Source organism: Hevea brasiliensis, chromosome 3 (genome assembly GCF_030052815.1).
Source record: "Hevea brasiliensis isolate MT/VB/25A 57/8 chromosome 3, ASM3005281v1, whole genome shotgun sequence".
In the NCBI taxonomy this organism is placed as follows: Eukaryota; Viridiplantae; Streptophyta; class Magnoliopsida; order Malpighiales; family Euphorbiaceae; genus Hevea; species Hevea brasiliensis.
In genome coordinates, this window is record NC_079495.1 from 103,437,554 (window position 1) to 103,455,949 (window position 18,396).

At 34.9% G+C, this 18,396-nt stretch overlaps 2 protein-coding genes across 6 annotated transcripts; both read right to left on the bottom strand.

Moving 5' to 3' along the window:
• Positions 1-6,117: 6,117 nt before the first annotated feature.
• LOC131178730 (uncharacterized) lies at positions 6,118-9,958 on the bottom strand. Of its 4 annotated transcripts, none has more exons than XM_058144321.1 (3): positions 9,683-9,944; positions 7,650-7,771; positions 6,118-6,320 (listed from the first exon to the last, which is right to left on the bottom strand). In XM_058144321.1, exons 1-2 carry the CDS (start codon positions 9,829-9,831, stop codon positions 7,651-7,653), a joined length of 270 nt encoding a protein of 89 aa, XP_058000304.1. In that variant the 5' UTR covers positions 9,832-9,944; the 3' UTR covers positions 6,118-6,320; position 7,650. The 4 variants fall into 4 exon arrangements, with proteins under 4 accessions (XP_058000304.1, XP_058000305.1, XP_058000303.1 ...); XM_058144322.1 differs by lacking the exon at positions 6,118-6,320 and adding an exon at positions 6,757-7,471; XM_058144320.1 differs by lacking the exon at positions 6,118-6,320 and adding an exon at positions 6,757-7,547.
• A 1,750-nt stretch (positions 9,959-11,708) lies between these two features.
• LOC110647196 (V-type proton ATPase subunit H) lies at positions 11,709-17,791 on the bottom strand. 2 transcript variants are annotated; one of them, XM_021800911.2, is made up of 12 exons: positions 17,668-17,791; positions 17,233-17,312; positions 16,846-16,971; positions 16,157-16,259; positions 16,004-16,076; positions 15,138-15,203; positions 14,928-15,045; positions 14,675-14,836; positions 14,259-14,384; positions 13,868-13,993; positions 12,832-13,011; positions 11,709-12,203 (listed from the first exon to the last, which is right to left on the bottom strand). In XM_021800911.2, exons 2-12 carry the CDS (start codon positions 17,260-17,262, stop codon positions 11,955-11,957), a joined length of 1,359 nt encoding a protein of 452 aa, XP_021656603.2. In that variant the 5' UTR covers positions 17,263-17,312; positions 17,668-17,791; the 3' UTR covers positions 11,709-11,954. The 2 variants fall into 2 exon arrangements, with proteins under 2 accessions (XP_021656603.2, XP_021656602.2); XM_021800910.2 differs by having other exon boundaries at positions 17,233-17,425; positions 17,668-17,786.
• Positions 17,792-18,396: the final 605 nt, after the last annotated feature.

Genomic DNA, 18,396 nt, shown 5'->3' on the forward strand with positions numbered 1-18,396 from the left:
TGAATATCTCTAAATTTCCTATAACTCTGAATTTTCTCTTCCTCTTTCCTCCCATCTCCTTTCCTTTTTTTTTTTTTTCTCTTCCCTCCTTTTTTTTTTTATCAGTGGGGTATTTATAGGGTTTTGGGTGAGAGGTGTGATAGGGTTTGGAGTCCTAGCGTGATAAAGTTCAGATAACTTAAACAACTAAGATTGCAGAATTTGGGTGAGACTGAAATATGGATGAGGTGTTTCAACCAATGGGAAGACAAGGAAAAGGGAAAGCACCAATAGGGAGTGAGGAAGAGGTATGGCAGGGTTTGAAGTCTTAGTGTGATAAGGTTCGGATAACTTAAATGACTAGGATTGATGAATTTGGATGAAATTGGAATATGGGTGAGGTGTTCCAACCAATAGAAAGAGAGGGAAAGGGGGTGACACCAATAGGGAGTGAGGAAGAGAGTGGGGCCAAGGAGGAGAGAGATATTTTGTTATTTCAATTTTTAGAAAATAATTAAATGGGTCCCATTTAAAATTCCTAACTAGGCTTTCTTAGGCCCATAGAGCCCAATTAAACTTAATTAGATCCATTTAAGAACTACCCAAAAAAAAATTTATTTAAATTTAATTAAATTAATTTCCCCAAAACTTTATTATTATTTTTATTTTTTCAAGATCATGCCACGGAATTAATAATTCAGCTCCATGCCTCCAATTATATCTTACAGTCATATAATTTTTCATCATCGGGTTTCCCACGGCCTCAATGCACATACTTATCACAAAATAAGGGTCTACAGTGACTGGGTTGCCTCGTACCACGCGAGGATATGATTCGATATGGGTAATTGTAGACCGCTTGACCAAATCAGCTCACTTCTTACCTGTAAAGACTACATACTGCGTGGCACAAGATGCGGCTCTACATTCGAGAACTAGTCGATTACATGGAGTTAGGCTTCCATAATATCGACAGAGGGCTGATTCACTTCTGGTTTTGGAGAAAGTTGCGGGAGGCACTTGGCACCTGATTGAACTTCGATGCGGCCTTCCACCCTCGGGCAGGCGAAAGTCCGAAAGGACAATCCAAACACTGGAAGACATGCTTCGCATGAGTGTCTTGGATTTTGGAGGTCAATGGGATGAGCAGCTAGCTTTGGTGGAGTTTGCCTACAACAATAGTTACCACTCCAGCATAGGGATGGCACCCTATGAGGCATTATATGGAAGAAAGTGTAGGTCTCCTCTGTGTTGGACAGAAATGGGGGAAGCGAAGGTGCATGATGTAGACCTATTGCAAGACACTTGAGGCGATTCCTTTAATCAGTGGAACGATCAAAACGACTTTCAAGAGGCGTAAGAGTTATGCAGACCCGCACGGAGGATGTGGAGTTTGCAGTGGGCGACTATGTATTCCTAAAGGTTTCTCCAATGAAGGGAGTCATGAGATTTAGAAAGAAGGGCAAGTTGGCACCTCGGTATATCGGACCTTTTGAGGTTACTGATAGAGTTGGAGCAGTTGCCTACCGGTTGGAGCTACCACCCAACCTTTCTCACGTTCATCCCGTGTTTCACATCTCCATGCTCAGGAAATACATTCCAGATCCTTCTCATGTACTACAGCCGGATGTGATAGAGCTAAAAGAGAACTTGACATTTGAGGAGCAGCCTGTAGCCATAGTGGACTACCAAGTGAGGCAGCTGAGATCCAAACAGATCCCTAAGATTAAGGTTTTGTGGAGGAGTCAGTCAGTGGAAGAGTGCACCTGGGAGTCAGAACGGGACATGCGTAGCAAGTACCCTTATTTGTTCAATGTATAATTATGTGCTTTATTCTGCCTTGTGTAAAATTCGAGGACGAATTTTTTGTAAGGGGGGAAGAATGTAACACCCCAAAAATTTTAAATTTATGAGCATTTTTGGTATTTTAAATTTATTTAAATTTTAGGAATTTTTTTGAGATTTTTCGAATTTTAAAAATTGGGTTCGATTTTCCGAAAATATAAACTTTGATGATTTTTAAAAATTAATTTAAAGACCACGTGGCAAAACTAAAAATATATTTGGAGTCTACGTATTTTTCTGAGTTTTCCAAATTTTTGAATTTTGGACCTCGTTTTTGTTCCGAGGCAGAGTAAAAATTCAAAATTTTGTATCTTGAATCGGACCGACCGAATCGAACCGGACCGGATCGGACCGGTCGAATCGGACCGACCTTTTCCTTCTTCTTCTTTCCTTCCCCGTGCGCGTCGACCTCCTCCCCTTCTCTCTCTCTTTTCTCTCTCCTCCTGCCCCTGCTGGCCACCACCTCCTGCCACCCAGTGACCGTGGCGCCACCAGCCTCCCAGCCCGGCCGCGCTAAACGGCGAAATCGCGAATTCCCTCCTCATGGCGCGGTGTTTCGGCTTTCCCGGCCAAAATCCGGCCGATTCGGCCACCAATTGGACCGGGTCTAGTGTCTAAAATCATCTACTCGGCGAGAGCTTTCCATAGACACCAAGAACGCCGAAATCCATCGAGCGGTTTGTCCAATTTTTGCTCGGGAAGTTTTTAGCCCATTTTAACTTTTGGGCTAGATTTCTCGAAAACCGTGAATCCCACGAGAAAACCGAGGGTACCAGCACGCTTCACTCGTCGAGAGCTTCGCGGCGACATAAATTTTAAATTTTTCCGACACCATTTTTCGGTGGGTCCCACGGAACTTCGCAGTATTTTTCCGAGCATTTAATGAGCTTAGAAAATTCTAAAAAATTTATGTACTAACCACCGTGTTATGGGCTTCGTGTAGGTATCCTCGATTCGCGGAAATTCGATAGTTGACCGGGTCTACGAAATTCCGGCCAGACAAACCCGTTACCGGAAAAGTCTCCGAATTGCATCGAGGTTTTGGCTAGCCCCCCATTGTCAGACGTCCCGAGCACGTTCCCGAAGTCGGAATTGGCAAAGGTAAACCCGAACCTTACTTTTTCGTAATTTTCTTGTGCTTAAATAGGATTAAAAATCCATAAAATATTCGTAGTAGCTTAGAAAATTATGATTCTTTTTGCAATAGCTTAGTAATATTGCTAAGGACCGCGGGGCAAAGTTTTAGAATTTTTAGAGCTTATTTGGGCAGTTTTTGCAAAAATGGTCAATTATAAGGATTAAATTGAAATATTACATACTGTGATGGATGATTGATTTGATGGGCCCAGGAGGGGCTATTTGATATGATTGAGCTGTGGATATATGGATTGTAAATATAAAAGTGTGTTTTGAGCCATTTTGCAGGTTGGGTAGGTCCTAGGTATAGGGGAGACTCTGCCGGATTTTCGGTACGACTTAGGACGTATTGGTCTTTTTCTTTGTTTGTATTGAGTCAAATTTATTAAATGATTGTAATAAAATTGTCAGGTGAGCCGGGACAGCCTTCTTCCTCCGCCTAGTCGCCTCAGTGACCATCGTCAAGTCTGTGAGTAAAATATTAATTTTAATTTTAATTTCGATATTATTATATGTTCAAGCATGCCCATGCATCACTTATATGCATATGTTTATGTAGTTAAACTCTAGGCACGATTTATATTGCATTCATAACTGTTAGCGTGCCATGGATGTTGTTGTGGTAATTTGGAGCAGTGTGCGTGCGTTGGCGTGCGTGTGATGTGGTGTGGACTATGGATAGGACGGGTAGACACGGCTTGAGATCTTCGCTGGGACCCGGTCATTCGGGGTAGACACGGCTTGAGTTCTTCGCTGGGACCCCGATTTGGTTATTAAGTGGAAGTCCGAGCTGAGTTCTTGTTGGCACGTGTTGGATTTAAGAGAGTCAGATGGGGATCGGCTCTCATATATTTTGATTGATGTTACAGGGTGCGTGAGTGCTCCAAATTTACCTTTTTGATGTTATGATGTGAAAATGTTGTTGATGTTGCATTTCACTCTACAGGGTGCATTAGTTTTAGATAGTTATAGAGATTATGGTTAAAATTGATATTTTACTCTCTGAGTCGAACGCTCACTCCTGTTCAATATTTTTCCAGGCCACAGGAGGATATTTTTGAGGTTAACCTGCTTCCTTTCCTCGCAGGTTGTTTATCAATATTTGTGTAATTTTATTTACTCCTAGAATTTCTGCATGTGTTAGAAATGTTTATTTGATTTGGGTCTGTAAACTAAATTATTATTGTGGACCTGTAAAATTATTATATGCATGTTTGATGGACTGGATGAGGGAGCTGAGCTCCCATTTATCATTATGATGATATGAGTATGTGGAGGGTGGTGAGCTCCTAAAGGATTGTTTATTGTGTTTACAGGTCGGGTGAGTCAAAAACTCCCCGTTGGTAGGTCCATTTTATGGCCGGACTCTGTCCGGTTGGTTTCTTGAAATTGGGCCCAAATGGGCCTTAGAGTTGGGTAAATGAATAGTTAAGGCTTACTACGGGCCTCGGGGGCTTTAGGCTGGCCCAGGTCCTAGTGCCGGTCCGGCCCATAGGTTGGGTCATGACAAATGTGGTATCAGAGCTAAGGCTCCAGATTCTTAGGGAATGTTTGTCTAAAGTATTGGGAAGAGTCTACTAGGAGTCACATGCGGAAAATAGGGTTCACATTCATCTTGCATTGTCATCTTTGCTTCTAGTTTCTGCTTCATATATTGTGTGTAAATATGAGTCTATAGAACTATGTAATGTATAGTTTTGAATTTTGTGGGCTAATGCTGCTGAATTTCAAGAAAATGCGTAGAAGCAGGAGAGCTACCACTGCACCAGAACCAGATGTGCCTGACGAGGTGTCGGCACAGGATGAGCGCTTTGCCAGGAGGCGGGGTAGGAGGCCTAGAGTCGCTCAAGTAGAGGAGCAACCACCCCGATCTGAGATCGATCCTTTATGGCACAGAGTCCCATGGACCCCATGGCAGCTACTCTAGTTGGGTTGCAAAGGACCATCGATATGATGGCGCAGTATATGGTCCACCCTCCACAGTTTAATCCAATACAACTTTGATCGATACAATCCTTCAGTTTGAGACCTAAAAATTGTGCATACTATCCATGGAGGTATCAACAACTTCAATTTTATTCTTTCATTTCATTTCTATTTAAGTGAAAAAATGTTAATGAAGCAATTAATGCATGAAAATTGCACTAGAATGCACATAATTAGGTAAAATCCATTATGAAATTATTCTCTCTCTCTCTCTCTCTATATATATATATATAATTAACTTACCACATAAAAGTTTACGGTTTAATAAAATATAATTTCAATTGAAAAACTAAGTAATAAAATATGGCTAGTTATTAAAATATTCTTTATGCATTTTTAATTTTAATTAAATTATTATTATTTTTAATATTTATTTTAATTTTAATAATTAAATTTCTTAATAAGTGAAAATATAAAAATTTATTAATATAAATTTATATTTATATAAAAAATAAACTCATCAACCGTTAAATTAAATTAAATTAAATTAAATTAAATTAAATATGTTACATATAAACTCGAACTTTTATTATATATACCATTTTATTACAATTTAATTTTAAATACCACATTAAATTCATTCGATTGTAGCCAAAAGCTGAAAATTGTTTATAGTTGGGACCATTTGTTGCTTAATAACTGTGGAAAATCTGACAATATAAATGTCTGCTAAAAATACCATTTTATTAGCCTACTTTACAGATTATTCAACTGCAATCTGACACAGCATATAAGATTTCACAGCTAATTCTTGTGGCTTGATTTTTAAAGTTAAATGAATGATGTGGCCACTCAGTAACATGTTTAAGCAATCCACGTGTTCTCACACATGCCATGTTTCGATTTAATTTTATCCAATCTAATGCAAATTTAATATTTAACAAAATTAAAAAAAAAAAAAAACTCATATAACTAACATCAACTAGTCTGATTAGCTAAGGTGCAAAATCATTCTTTCACAAAGCAGATGGAGCTCATATCAACTGCCTTAATAAATAAATAAATAATAAGTAAATAAATAAAAATATATTTAATATAAATTTAAATTTATATAAAAATAAATTTAATTATTATTAGATTAAATATTTATATTAAGATGTATATAAAATTAATTAAAATATATTTATAAAATATATAAATTTATATATAAATATTTAATATAATAATTGAGGAGCACATTTTTATATGAATTCAAAATAAGCAAAAGGCCAGCATTGACACCTAAGCTCACAATCCATGAACATTAAAAACTAATAAGACAACTAAGTCTAATGGTCAAATAGTATTTAAGAGAAAGTTGTACTTATTAGGGATCCAAGAACCCACCAGCAAAAATCCAAACTGTCAGGCACATGGAGTGGGATCATAAATGCCTGAAAATGCAAAGAGAAACAAAAGGTGATCGAGGTCAAGCAAAGACAACATGCACTAGCACAGCCTGACATGCCTTTTTTTCTTTAAGATAATTCTTTTGCCACGCTCAATTATTCAAAACAAAATGCACTCACTTCATGAGATTCATGCCTATCCTTAAAATGGGTAGTGCTTCAAATTTTCAAATTCATCACCACGCATGTTCGTTCAGATTTCCTTTTACAATGCACAGCACGGTTCTGTCCTATCTTAAAACATGAGGATGTGAAAGGATAAATAGAAAATGTGTTACACTGTTTGTGATAATCAGCAATTTACAGTATTATCTTAAAACCTGAGGACCTGAAATGACAAATAGATAATGTGTTATACTGTTTGTGATACTTTTCTAAAACCTGATGTGGATACTGGATAGCATGTTCAACTGTTCTGCACTTATTCCCAAAGATAGCTGTTTCTAAATGGAAAACTACTTCCGCAAGTAGATTCTGGGTTCATATCCACAAGTAGATTCTAGGTTCATATGTTTCAACTATAAATACAGCGCATGGAGGCTTTTTTTCTTTTGGCCTTTTTTGTCACTTTCGAGTATTTATTAGAGAGCAAAAGAGACCAACGACATGAAAACAGAGAAAGTAATGAGGTTGTCCCAGAGCAAAATACTCGAGAAGAACTACATCATTAGATGCTACATCATTAGTAGATCGAACCCCATTAACATGCTTTAGACTCGAAAAGTAGGTAGGTAGGCAACTCATTTCAGTATCCAATTACCACTGGTGTTCTTGCCCTTTGTTTTCTCGTCCATACCTCTTACAATCCTTTCCTTTTTCTCTATAAATGCAAACCTTCTACAATGATATAGTTCAGGTCACACGAAGCCAGAATGCGTCTCATCAAAAGGATCTCACAGTTTCATGAATAGTCTTTCACTTGCACATCAACCTGGAAATCAAAACCTCATCTACCTTACTACAAATTTGCGTGATTTACCCACTCAAATGAACCCATGTGGCCAACGTGAATCACCATAAGATATGATAATCCACTTAAAATCTAGCCACGTGGAAATTGTTCCCAGCAAATCCCAACAGGTTGAGTAAAACACATGCCATCTTCAAATGATCATTAGGAAGCACCTAAGACCAAACTACAGGCAGAAGATGTTATTATTTATTGTTCTATCTGAAGCAATTATTGCATGATAAATTTATTGAGGCACAAAGCTGCAAAGTAAATATGAAGAGAAATAATTAGCTGGAGAGGAAGTATGGAAACATATACAAGTTTAATCCAGTCAGACTCTAGGTATTAAGGAGAAACATTACATCAGTCATCATATGAAACATGAAAACTGGTGGTGCAGCCAGGCGCCTCAGGATACTCAGCCCCACAACAGTCATAAAATTTGGCAGCATATGGTGGATCATCAGGTCCCAATTCATAGTACCTTCAACCAACCAAAAAGCATAACTTAAACCTACAGATTAAAGAGAAAAAATAAATAGTAAAAAATATATGTAAAAAAAGAGGAAATTTTTCTTCAGTTGACTGATAGACATTTCATCAGAAAAAGGATAACTGCAAAATCTTGCATCCTCTGATTATTTGAAAGATCTAAGCTTCCCAATTAAAACACCATGATGCAGGTGCGTATCTTTATTTATTTAACAAATAAAACAAGCACAGCGCACCAACTATTTCCTTTCTCTATTCTCCCTCTATCTTTCAGTAAACATACTCTGCTAACACCCCCATTCACCAATAAAAGAAAATTTTTTGATCCAATAGAGGAACAGAAAATAATCACATTAAACCTTAATTCAAAATTCATATACAACCCAAGTACTGTTTATAATTGGAACCATTTCCTCTGCAGTCAGTCTACAATAATGTAGACAGACTACCACCGTTTACATAATTTATGGGTTTAAAACATCAGCAGATCACCACGGCATTGAGACATAAAAAACTCCTACATTCTTTCTGAACTGGAATTACTAGAAAGACAATTCTGTGAAAGGAAAGTTTCCCTAGCATTTCACGCAAATAAAAAATTCTAACTTTTTTTCTTTAATTTTCCATTTTCTCATGATGTGTTGCAATTACTTTCTACACTTTGTTCCAATTTAATATAAAAAAAAAAGAAAAAAAAAAAAAACCCTTTACCTCCTCCTGTTTATGATGCCCTATGTATTCATCCTTATATCTTATAGACATTAGGATTTTAAGATGAAAAAAAAAAAAAAACACAGTGAATGAATGTGATATGTACCACAGTGATCCAAAATGCAGATATCAAGGTTAAGAATGAGCATGCTCACGCTTGCAAAAAGAAAATCAACTACCACAGTTATTACAGTAAAATTCTTAAAAGTTTCAAAGCTAAGAAACAAAAAGTTTTAAAAAAATCCCCAATACTCAAGGAACCAGAATACATCATATGCATATTTTTCACGTTTCTTGCTTTTATTAATGCAGTTTCAGCATTAGTTGAACAGCACACAATGCTTTTATTCAATGTTTAAGAAAATTAAGCCGGAATAAATTGTTTACACGTTCCATTTTATTACAATCATATAACCATAATGACAAAAAGCACTAACTTTCCTTCTTTTGGAATGGCTAAACACATGCTACCACCACCAATAAAATCACCATCCCCACCTATTTTTAACACTCACCTTCCACACTCCACAGCCTTCAATACAGCCACCATCAGGACCACTGCTTTTGTCATCTTTTACAGCTCTACCAAAAATACTTTTTTCTTTTGTTAAATCACAAATGAATACACAGGAAAATTTCATGAAATTTTCAAAATAATGTATCCCCCATCAATATTTGTTAACATTAGCAATGTGACAGCAAGTGTAATGGCATTTAGCAAAGAAGATTGCATAAGAGGCATTGATTGCAGAAATGCCAAAATTCACAGTGAAGGGGTACCAACAGCAGTTCTGCTTGAAAAGACCATTTTTACAGTCTAGGAGTGAACTTTGCAATTCTACTGGAATTTTCCCCGTTTGAATGTGGTAACAAGTTACGATCGTGTTCATGTGCAAATAAAGGGGAAAATCATCCAATTACTTCAAAATTCATTATCATTCCAAACCAAAACACTAATTAAATTACAAGATCAACTGAACTGAATTCCACTTATGGAATCATTTGATTGAATTCAGCATAAATCATGGAATTGTAACATAATTTCAATTATCATTACTCTGAGTTCTATTAGCGATTAATAAACAAACAAACGACAATTGGATTGAACATATGAACCGTAAAACCTCACATGGGCATCTAATTTGCGAAAAAGGGTATGCAAAATTTGCACCAAATGATCGAAGTGGAGTACCTTTTCTGGTCATCGTGACGGCGACAGACAAAGAAGGAAGGATGGAAGCGGCAAGCAGAGGAGGCGTTAGAAGAGGAAGTAAAAGACTGTTTGCACCTCTTGCACAGCTTCTCCTTCTCCTTGACCTTCCCTATCTCTTCTTTCTCCATTTTGCACTCTTTGCTCAAGCTTATGGCTCTGGCAGAGGCACTACAAATCGTGCAATGGATTTTCGCGTCTTCTGATATCCTCCTCCTGCTTTACACAAACCAGACCACAGATTCTACCTGAAAAAATACAAACTAGCCCACCGGCCCCGCCCTTGGGTTTGGAAAACAAGCACACAGTACTGCCGGCCCAAAATATGCATCTTAAACGACTTGTCGTAAAAATCAACTGCTATCGTTAAAATGAGATAATTTACAACTTTTTTTTTTAAAATGCATTTATGCAATAAATTCTTTCCTTGCATTCTTGTCATATTATATATGGAATTTCAGCTAATTAACTTTGGATTAAAAATGGAAGCAAAACCTAAAATTGGATTTCATTTGGTTTGATTAACAAATAATTAATTTTAGTTTTTTTTTCTGCTTTTATGTTTCACTCGTGCGCCTTAATTTAGGCAAAAATAAAATTTAATTTTGGATATAGTTTCCAAATTTATCATTCGATGTATTTCATTGTCATAAAATAATTTGGAATGAATATATCAGAAGAATAAAGTTAATAAATTATATCATTTGCATTTTTGGACTGACTCAAATTAAATAAGTAGTGATTAATTAAAAAGAATTTTTTTAATATTTCGAGACTAACTTTAAGCTGTTGGTATTTAGTGGATATAATTCAATAAGTCAGCATCTTATTTAGATTTATTCGATTTATAGTGCTTGAGCTGTTACTTTTTAAGAAGTTAAATTTTTGACATATCATGATATTTGGGATAATATATATATATATATATATATTCAGGTTTTTTTATCTTTCTTTATTTCTAATAATAAATATTTCTAGATAATATTAAATTGATTTCCATTTCACTAAAAAATTAGCTTATTATCACAATATTTGTCATTGAGAACATTATTTTCTTCAGGATATTTTTTGGTGAGAAAAAATTAATGCAATGCTATATTATGACTATTAATTCCTTAAACAAAACTAATTAACTGCGGTTTATCTCAGCCAGATCTCTCTCTTTTAGCTGCTGGGTATAAACCATATCTAATTACTTCAATGGCATCACCACCTTCATCATCCTCTACTGTTTCTGATTTCATGAGTGCAGGGAGTACTGGTGGCTTCCTTAGCAGTAATATTGAAGATAAAATAATAATGGAAGAGTTGATGATGAAGAAAGCAGAACCCTGTGACCATGGGGGTGTTGAAGAGAGTGGATATGTACCATGCAAAATCAACAAGGAATACCTTCCCCCGGTGGCTCTGTTGGGCAAACCAGCCAATATCTTATGCCTTTGAAGTTAGTCAAGAAGTACACTAATGGGAGGCTGATAATTGGAGCTGAGATACTGAAAAATCATCAGTACTTTGAAGCATATAGAGTTAATAACAGGCTTACCTTGAATCTGGTTTATGAAACCATCAAGTTTCCTGGGAGTGTTGAGAGCCTGGAACAAGCAACAAGCGTTTGCACGGTGAATCAATGAACAAATTCAGGTGCATTTTTATTAAGCGAATTATTAACATTTTTTTTCTAATAAGGGATTGAGAGAGTGAAAATTTGTCTTTGCCAAGTGAATAATATACTTTCAACTACTAAATCAAGTCAATCAATTAATTAATCATTTTTATTGGTTTTTTTTTATATGATTCTGTTACCATGGGATGGATTCATCCAGAAGAAAAAAGGAGCACTGAAGGCCTCAAATGATGAATAATTCCCTGAAATTCAGTCATAAAACTGTTAACAGCAGAGAGAAGGGGTTAAAAAGCTGCATAAATCAATGAATTATAGAAATAAACTCCAAACATTCCCATTGTGAGATGGCATTATTGAACAACCAAGGAGCTATCGGATCATACATACACCCAAAAAGAAATTAATAAATAAATACCTCAGAAACTATAAAAAATAATCCGCAATTTGGTAAAACAGACTAATTCTTTCAGTTTGCAAGTAACTGAATGTCTAGTAAAGAAGAGTTCTTATCAATATTAATCATTGTGACAAATAACCAAGAAGCTGACTTCAGGGTCCCTTCATTTTATGCAGTCCCACAGCAGATGGCGTAAAACCATTGCACTATCATTACACACTTTGCACATCGAATCATGCCTGCAAAAAGCTTGCGTACTTTGCGCCTAGGAAAAGCCTTTGAATGCAGAGTAGAGCATTTTTGGTAACCTCAGCATTTTCATGGTTCATCAGTTTCATTGCCCGTTCCTTGGCCTTGAGGTCTGTCACTATAATCCGCCCAGCAGGGTGGTGCAGGATAAATTGTGAGAGATCAAAGCAAGCAACAGCCAGAGCTCTTGGGTCACTAGATGTGTCCAAAATTGTAATAAGGACCCTCAGAATCTGTCACAGAAGATCGCACATTAGTATTGCAGAAAGTTGCAACTTTTGAAGTTCAGTACTCCAAAACAATTATTATGTAATAAGATCCAAATTGCAAATTTTGATCTATCAATTTTGAACAAGATTTGTTTTTGTTTTTGTTTTTGTTTTTATTCTTTCATGACTAATTTTAACTTATTTGTTTTGTTTTTTAAAAAATTTTCTTAGTAACTAATAGTCTTGAAAGAAGTTGAAAATTTTTATGTTAATTAGTATAAATAATTCTATAAACATCAATTCAGTCCCAGGGAAAAAAGATTTAAATGGAAACTAACATATTAAGAGCGTAAAGAAAAATGCTATTAGTATAAAAAATATATATATAAGGCAATTTTAGAGCATTAGCCACAAGGACAATTTTGTCCAATCAAAATTTAATATCTTGCCCAGACAAGGCATTTATGCACATGAGATCACTAGTTATTTTCTTTTTTCTTCTCCTCGCCACTGCTTCTCTTGCCTCATGTAGGCTCAACCAAGCAGTTACTTTATATGATTCATCATTATCAAGTGACTCGTAACAAAACATTCTTTGATCAGTTGACCACAAAGCACTGGATCAAGGCATGAGAAGAAAGACAAAAAATACCTGGAAATCATTCTCTTCAAAATTGTTAATATTTTCACGCCAGAATATAGGATCTTTGTGCATAGGAGACCAGTCAAGATGCCCAAGGAGGACTTCTTGCTTATACTTATCGAAAGAACTCAGTTTCTTAATGTTATCCCTCAAGCCTTCTTCCAGTTGGTTCAGAGCCTCCAACAAGTCCTGCAAAACATTCAAAGCAATTATGAGACACTAGTTAAAAAAGTAGGAGAGTCCAAACATTGAAATTGAGACTAATTTCTTTATGGAACCATATAATAAACTACCAGATTAAGCTTGCAAATTATTTAAATTTGACTCAGTTCTAATTGAGTCAAGCTTTGAGTTTAAGTAGCAAGTGACCCTCTACCAAAGACTATATATATCTAAGAAAACAAAATGCTAAGACACTTTAGATGTTAACTATGATCCTAACAAAAGATAAAATGAAAACTCCAAATTTTGGGAGGGGAAAAACCTAAACACGAGGACTGCTACAATAACCCCTCAACCAGACCTTAAGCTTTTTGCCTGTCAGAAAGCAATTGTACTGCTCAGAACATAGTATCATTTATGAAGAGATACAATTCAAGTTGCTCAAGATGATACACATTAAATTGAACATTTGTCAAGGAAAGAAAAAATGCAAGGCCACCCAGCCATACATATAACTGAAATACATTATTTGACAGCATAGCCATACAAAGTGCTGAGCTAGTGGCTGTACTTAAGAAATAAACAAACAACAACAACAAAAAGATAGAAAAAGATATGCAAGGATCATCACCAGTAATGATCATTAATTACTATAACATAAAAGACGAACTCTATACCAAATTTATATTAAATGTAAAATGATTGATAATAGTAATCGTTCATCATAGCATGATATCAATTTAGGGGCAGGCATGAAAGTGGACCAAGATTCATAGTATATTAAAAGATCAGTGCATCCTCATTACCTTCCATTCCTTATTCTATATATTCACAAAATAATAACAGCTGAAGAAAAATAAGCTAGGCCATCTAGTTGTCTTACCTCATCACTCCATGCTTGTGCTTTCAAACTTTGAACAATTTGTGGTAGACCAAGGTCTACCATCTGTGCACCAAAAGTACCTTTGGCAAGCAAGTTCCTAAAGGTCAAGACAATCACCCTGACAACCTAGCAGAAAATATTGCAACCAACTTCACAAAATCAGATGGAGCATAATATTTAATCTTTGAATAGGGATAAACATGACAAATTGCAAAAAAAAGGCATGGTTTAGCTCAGAACCATGTGCAGATTTTCCATGTGACTAGTCAATTTATAATCCACAAAAAAGCAATATAATTGCAAGAATGGAAATGTGAGAACGGTTTACATTTTAATTAGTAGATTGAATACTTATAAACACAATCTAAACGAAGCAAAAATGTGACCTTACCTTTTCTTTAGTGGAACTCTTAACAACCTCTATTAGCCGCGGCAAGGTTCTTGAAGTAGCCAAGTATTCAATTGCTGGTTCATAGTACGATAATAGCCAGACACAGAGACATGTTTCATAGAGAAGCTGTAACAAAGAATAAGTTATCAATATTTAATTTTTCATTGCAAGGTTCAAATAAAATGTTCTTAATTTTCAAAGATTGCATAACAAATATGGGTCCAAATAAAATGTTCTTAATTTTCAAAGATTGCATAACAAATATGGGCATGCTTGTGCAGCCTGCCAATAAACATGATAAACTCATGAAAATCCACAAGTGATCAGGACATATCGGCAGCTAATGTGTAGAATTACATATTTAAATATAGAATACATTAATGAAAGACAGCAATCTGGAACGTGGTGACAGCTACCTGGATAGATTGCAGGGTAGATGCAGGAGAAATTAAAGGTATCAACAGCTTCACTCCATCTGCTTGAACAAATGAAGACCTCACTACAGGTTCCCTGAGTAATGTTGCTAGGCAACTAATAGCAGTTGGAACACCCCGACTCGGATGAGAAGGCTTCTTCAGCTGCATGACATTCGGTATCAAGAGCAAAGCATGGCAATTAGTATAACCGAACTTAAAGCACTAACTGATGTTCTTGAAACAGTACACAAACCTGGGCACAAAGCCATTCAACCAATCCTTTTAACACATCATCAATGAAAGTGACTTTACTCTTTGAGTTTGACGCTTGTCCATTTGCAGTGATGCCATCTTGAGTTTTTGGCCTAGCACTACAGCAGTAGTGGAGTTATTATAAAAGATTCAATTTTGTTATTATGTAAACTTCACCTCTTCAACAGTTGTGGACTAATATTTTAAGTACCTTACTATTAGAGCAAGAATCTTGCAGCTCTTTTCTTGGATGTACCAGTTACCTTTCCAAAGCAATCTGAGAATGACCAAATAGGTTGTTTTAGTTTCCAATATTTTAACTGAAATAGAATGACTTAAGGTGGTGAAATTCAAATAAGCAAAACACAAATGAAAAAGACCAATTATTTTGTTTATATCTTGGAAGAGATATGGCCAAAGGTAGAAGGTTAAAAATATAAATCCAAAAGCATATATTTAAAAATATTAAAAAGATTTAGGTATAATGTACAATGCCCACAGTGTTCAACGAACTAACCATAAACCATGTTTCCAATGGGCGTAAACCAGCTACTATATTTATGCCCCAGGAATACCTTCATACATACTTTCAAGTGCTAATGTGGGCCACAACGAAAATAAACTGATACTCATCAGATCTGCTATTATTGGATTTTTTTTTTTTTTTTTTTTTTTTTTGGAATTGGAAGGACGTGTTTGATGCCATTAAGTGTAGGAAACTAATATTCCCTGGAATGCAAGAATAACCAACTTAAATTCAACTTATTAAATTGAGTTAAGCACATTCAACCAATAGGAAGAAAAGTTGGGTGCTCATATTGCAGTAGCCACAAATCAGCTTTTGACAGAGAAATGGCTATTGAAATGCTGCACTCAGAATAACCAGAGCGTTGAGTCTCAAGAAAATTGAAAAAAAAAAAATAATAACTCAAATTCAAACAAGAAAATGACGGATTCAATAACTGAATTGAACCTTATTGCATTGAAAGATAAAATCCCATCATACATCTAAAACATTGCTTAAAAAAAAATAAAGCTCAAATAAAACAACACAGCAAACTTTGAACAAATACTCAACTTAAGAAAGGTTCATAAGTATCCTCATTTGCAAGAGACTTATCATGGAATAATCTAGCTCTTTTTGGATTAGCTGCCAATCAAAATCAACAATAAGTTCACATTTAAATAACAAAAATATAATTTGTAAAGCAAAAAAAAAAAATCAGTTACCTGTTAGCAATTCATCAATTAAAGCAAGAACATATTCAACTGTTTCTTCCTTAAATATATCCCGTAAGATGCTAACAAATACCCGAACATAAGCTGGACCATCCTGTCATAATCAAAAGCAGATTCAGGCAACTCTCCTAGAATCGTAGTAAGGTATTGAAACTACAAAAACACAGCTTGTAACAAACCAAAGGAGGAATATAAGTACTAAAGTATTAAATAGCAAGAGAGAGAACCAACACATCAGACATATTCAAATCAAACAAAGTAGAAATACCATTGATTGTGCACTTCTAAGGTACCTCTCATTTTTCTTAAAAAAAATAACATATGGTAAGCGTAAAATTGCTATTCCAGAGATAAGAATTCCACATGGCTCATCATGCCTGCCTTTAAATAACTCCAGTACTCATCAAGTGACTGGTGACATATTAAACAGTTTCGAAAGAAAGATCATTACTTATATTCCCACTGAAGAGAGTTCTAAGTAGGAGAATTCAAAGACAATCCTAGACTCGCATATTCTATATGAAGAAGCTACTCGCAAGATATGAACCTAAAATCATAGGCCGCAGACCCATAATTGCTACCATGGACCAAAAAAAAGTAACCTCTACAACAAGCATACAAGTCTAAACACACATATACAACTTGAACTTTATGCCCAACAAAGATTAATAAGAGATTACATCATCTAACAATTGTGCCCTGTAACTTTCAGATCGATTCTCATAGCGCCTCAACAGCTGAAGGTCAGTTCCTGAGATCAACTTTGTCATCATATATGTCTCCCATGGGATATCCCTCTTAAGAACCTATTAAATGGAACAGAGGTGTTGAAATCAAAACATAATCACATAAATAAAAATAAAAATAAAATTTAATATCAGACTAGATCACTAGACCATTTAAAAAAGCATTATTTCTATGAAATTCAGAAATTAAATGGTCACAACAGCAAGTGAAGAAAAAAGAGAAATTCCAAATAAAATTACAAGATTAAGAAAAAAAAAAAGGACCGTAAACAAGCTATTTAGATTTGCATAAATTAAAGTAGGAGTGATCAGATCACCAACCTGCTCCGCAGTCAGTTCGGCTTGGGCCATTGATACAGAAACAACTCAAAACGACACAAAATTAACACCAATTCAATGACCTACAGAATCCAAAATTAGATGAATCTAACTCGAGTTTCTCTTCAATTTTCCACCAGGCGACAAAAAATCCAAATTCAGAGAGTGAAGGAAGAGGAATACAAAGAATTTTTCACTACAAAATACAGAAAAAATCAGATCATGAAGCAAAAATCTAGATTAATTCTATTTCACATCACTGTAAAGAAAGGTAAACAAAATGCACCTGGAATTGGCCACTGACAGATTATGATTGATTAAATGATAAACGAATTAAAAGGAAAAAAAATTGCAGAAATTAAGCATTAAAATCCAGTGAATTTAGCAGAGATAAAATGATAGATTTTAGTTCAGAAGACAAATCGATCGTCTACTTACCTTTTTTTTTTTTTCTTCCTTCTCGGTGTACTCTGGTTATGTTGCGAAAGGAAAGAGCTGTGCTCGTGAGGAGGTTCTTCGAAAGAGATTTGTGATTGGAGTGTTGGAGAGCCACAATTAGGTACTTGTATGGTTACTTTGATCTACTAATAACTCCTAAGCTTATGCGTACACGTGTCCTATTTGAGTACCCCAGCTTCTTTCTATTAAGAAATAATAGCAAAAATTTTAGGCTATTTGGGCAAATCACAAAAAAAAAATCTCAACTTTACTATTCCTATAATTCTATTTTTTTTTTAATTTTATCCTAATCTTTAATATCTAATTTAATTTTATCGTCAAAATTTATTATTAAATTTAATAATAATATTATATCATCATATTTAATAGAAATTATAATATTTTATTAACTACTAACTCTAAATTATCTTAATAATAAAATTTAGATCTTTATCCCAAAATCGATTCTACACCTTTGATTTATTCTTTTATGAGTAAGAATAAACAAGAGAAAAATGAAATATAATGGCATAATTAATTTTGATTTAGAGATTATAAGTGAATTAGTGATTAATTAGATATGATAATACTTATTAAACATAATGATGTGGTATTATTGTTAAATTTAATAATTAATTTTGACAATAAAATAAAATTAAATTGAGAGCCAAGATTGGAGTAAAATTATTAAAAAAAAAATACGATAGAATTATAAAAATTGTCAAAGAT

What these genes read in the sequence shown, in the direction of transcription:
- LOC110647196 (XM_021800911.2), bottom strand. Translation starts at nt 17,262, where the DNA reads ATGGCCCAAGCCGAACTGACTGCGGAGCAG. An exon ending in CTACCCTGCAATCTATCCAG is followed by an intron (nt 14,385 to 14,674) that starts GTAGCTGTCACC and finishes TCTTTGTTACAG; the next exon opens with CTTCTCTATGAAACATGTCT. An exon ending in CACAAGCATGGAGTGATGAG is followed by an intron (nt 13,012 to 13,867) that starts GTAAGACAACTA and finishes AATGTTTTGCAG; the next exon opens with GACTTGTTGGAGGCTCTGAA.
- LOC131178730 (XM_058144321.1), bottom strand. Translation starts at nt 9,831, where the DNA reads ATGGAGAAAGAAGAGATAGGGAAGGTCAAGGAGAAGGAGAAGCTGTGC. An exon ending in CGTCACGATGACCAGAAAAG is followed by an intron (nt 7,772 to 9,682) that starts GTACTCCACTTC and finishes GGTTGGTTGAAG; the next exon opens with GTACTATGAATTGGGACCTG.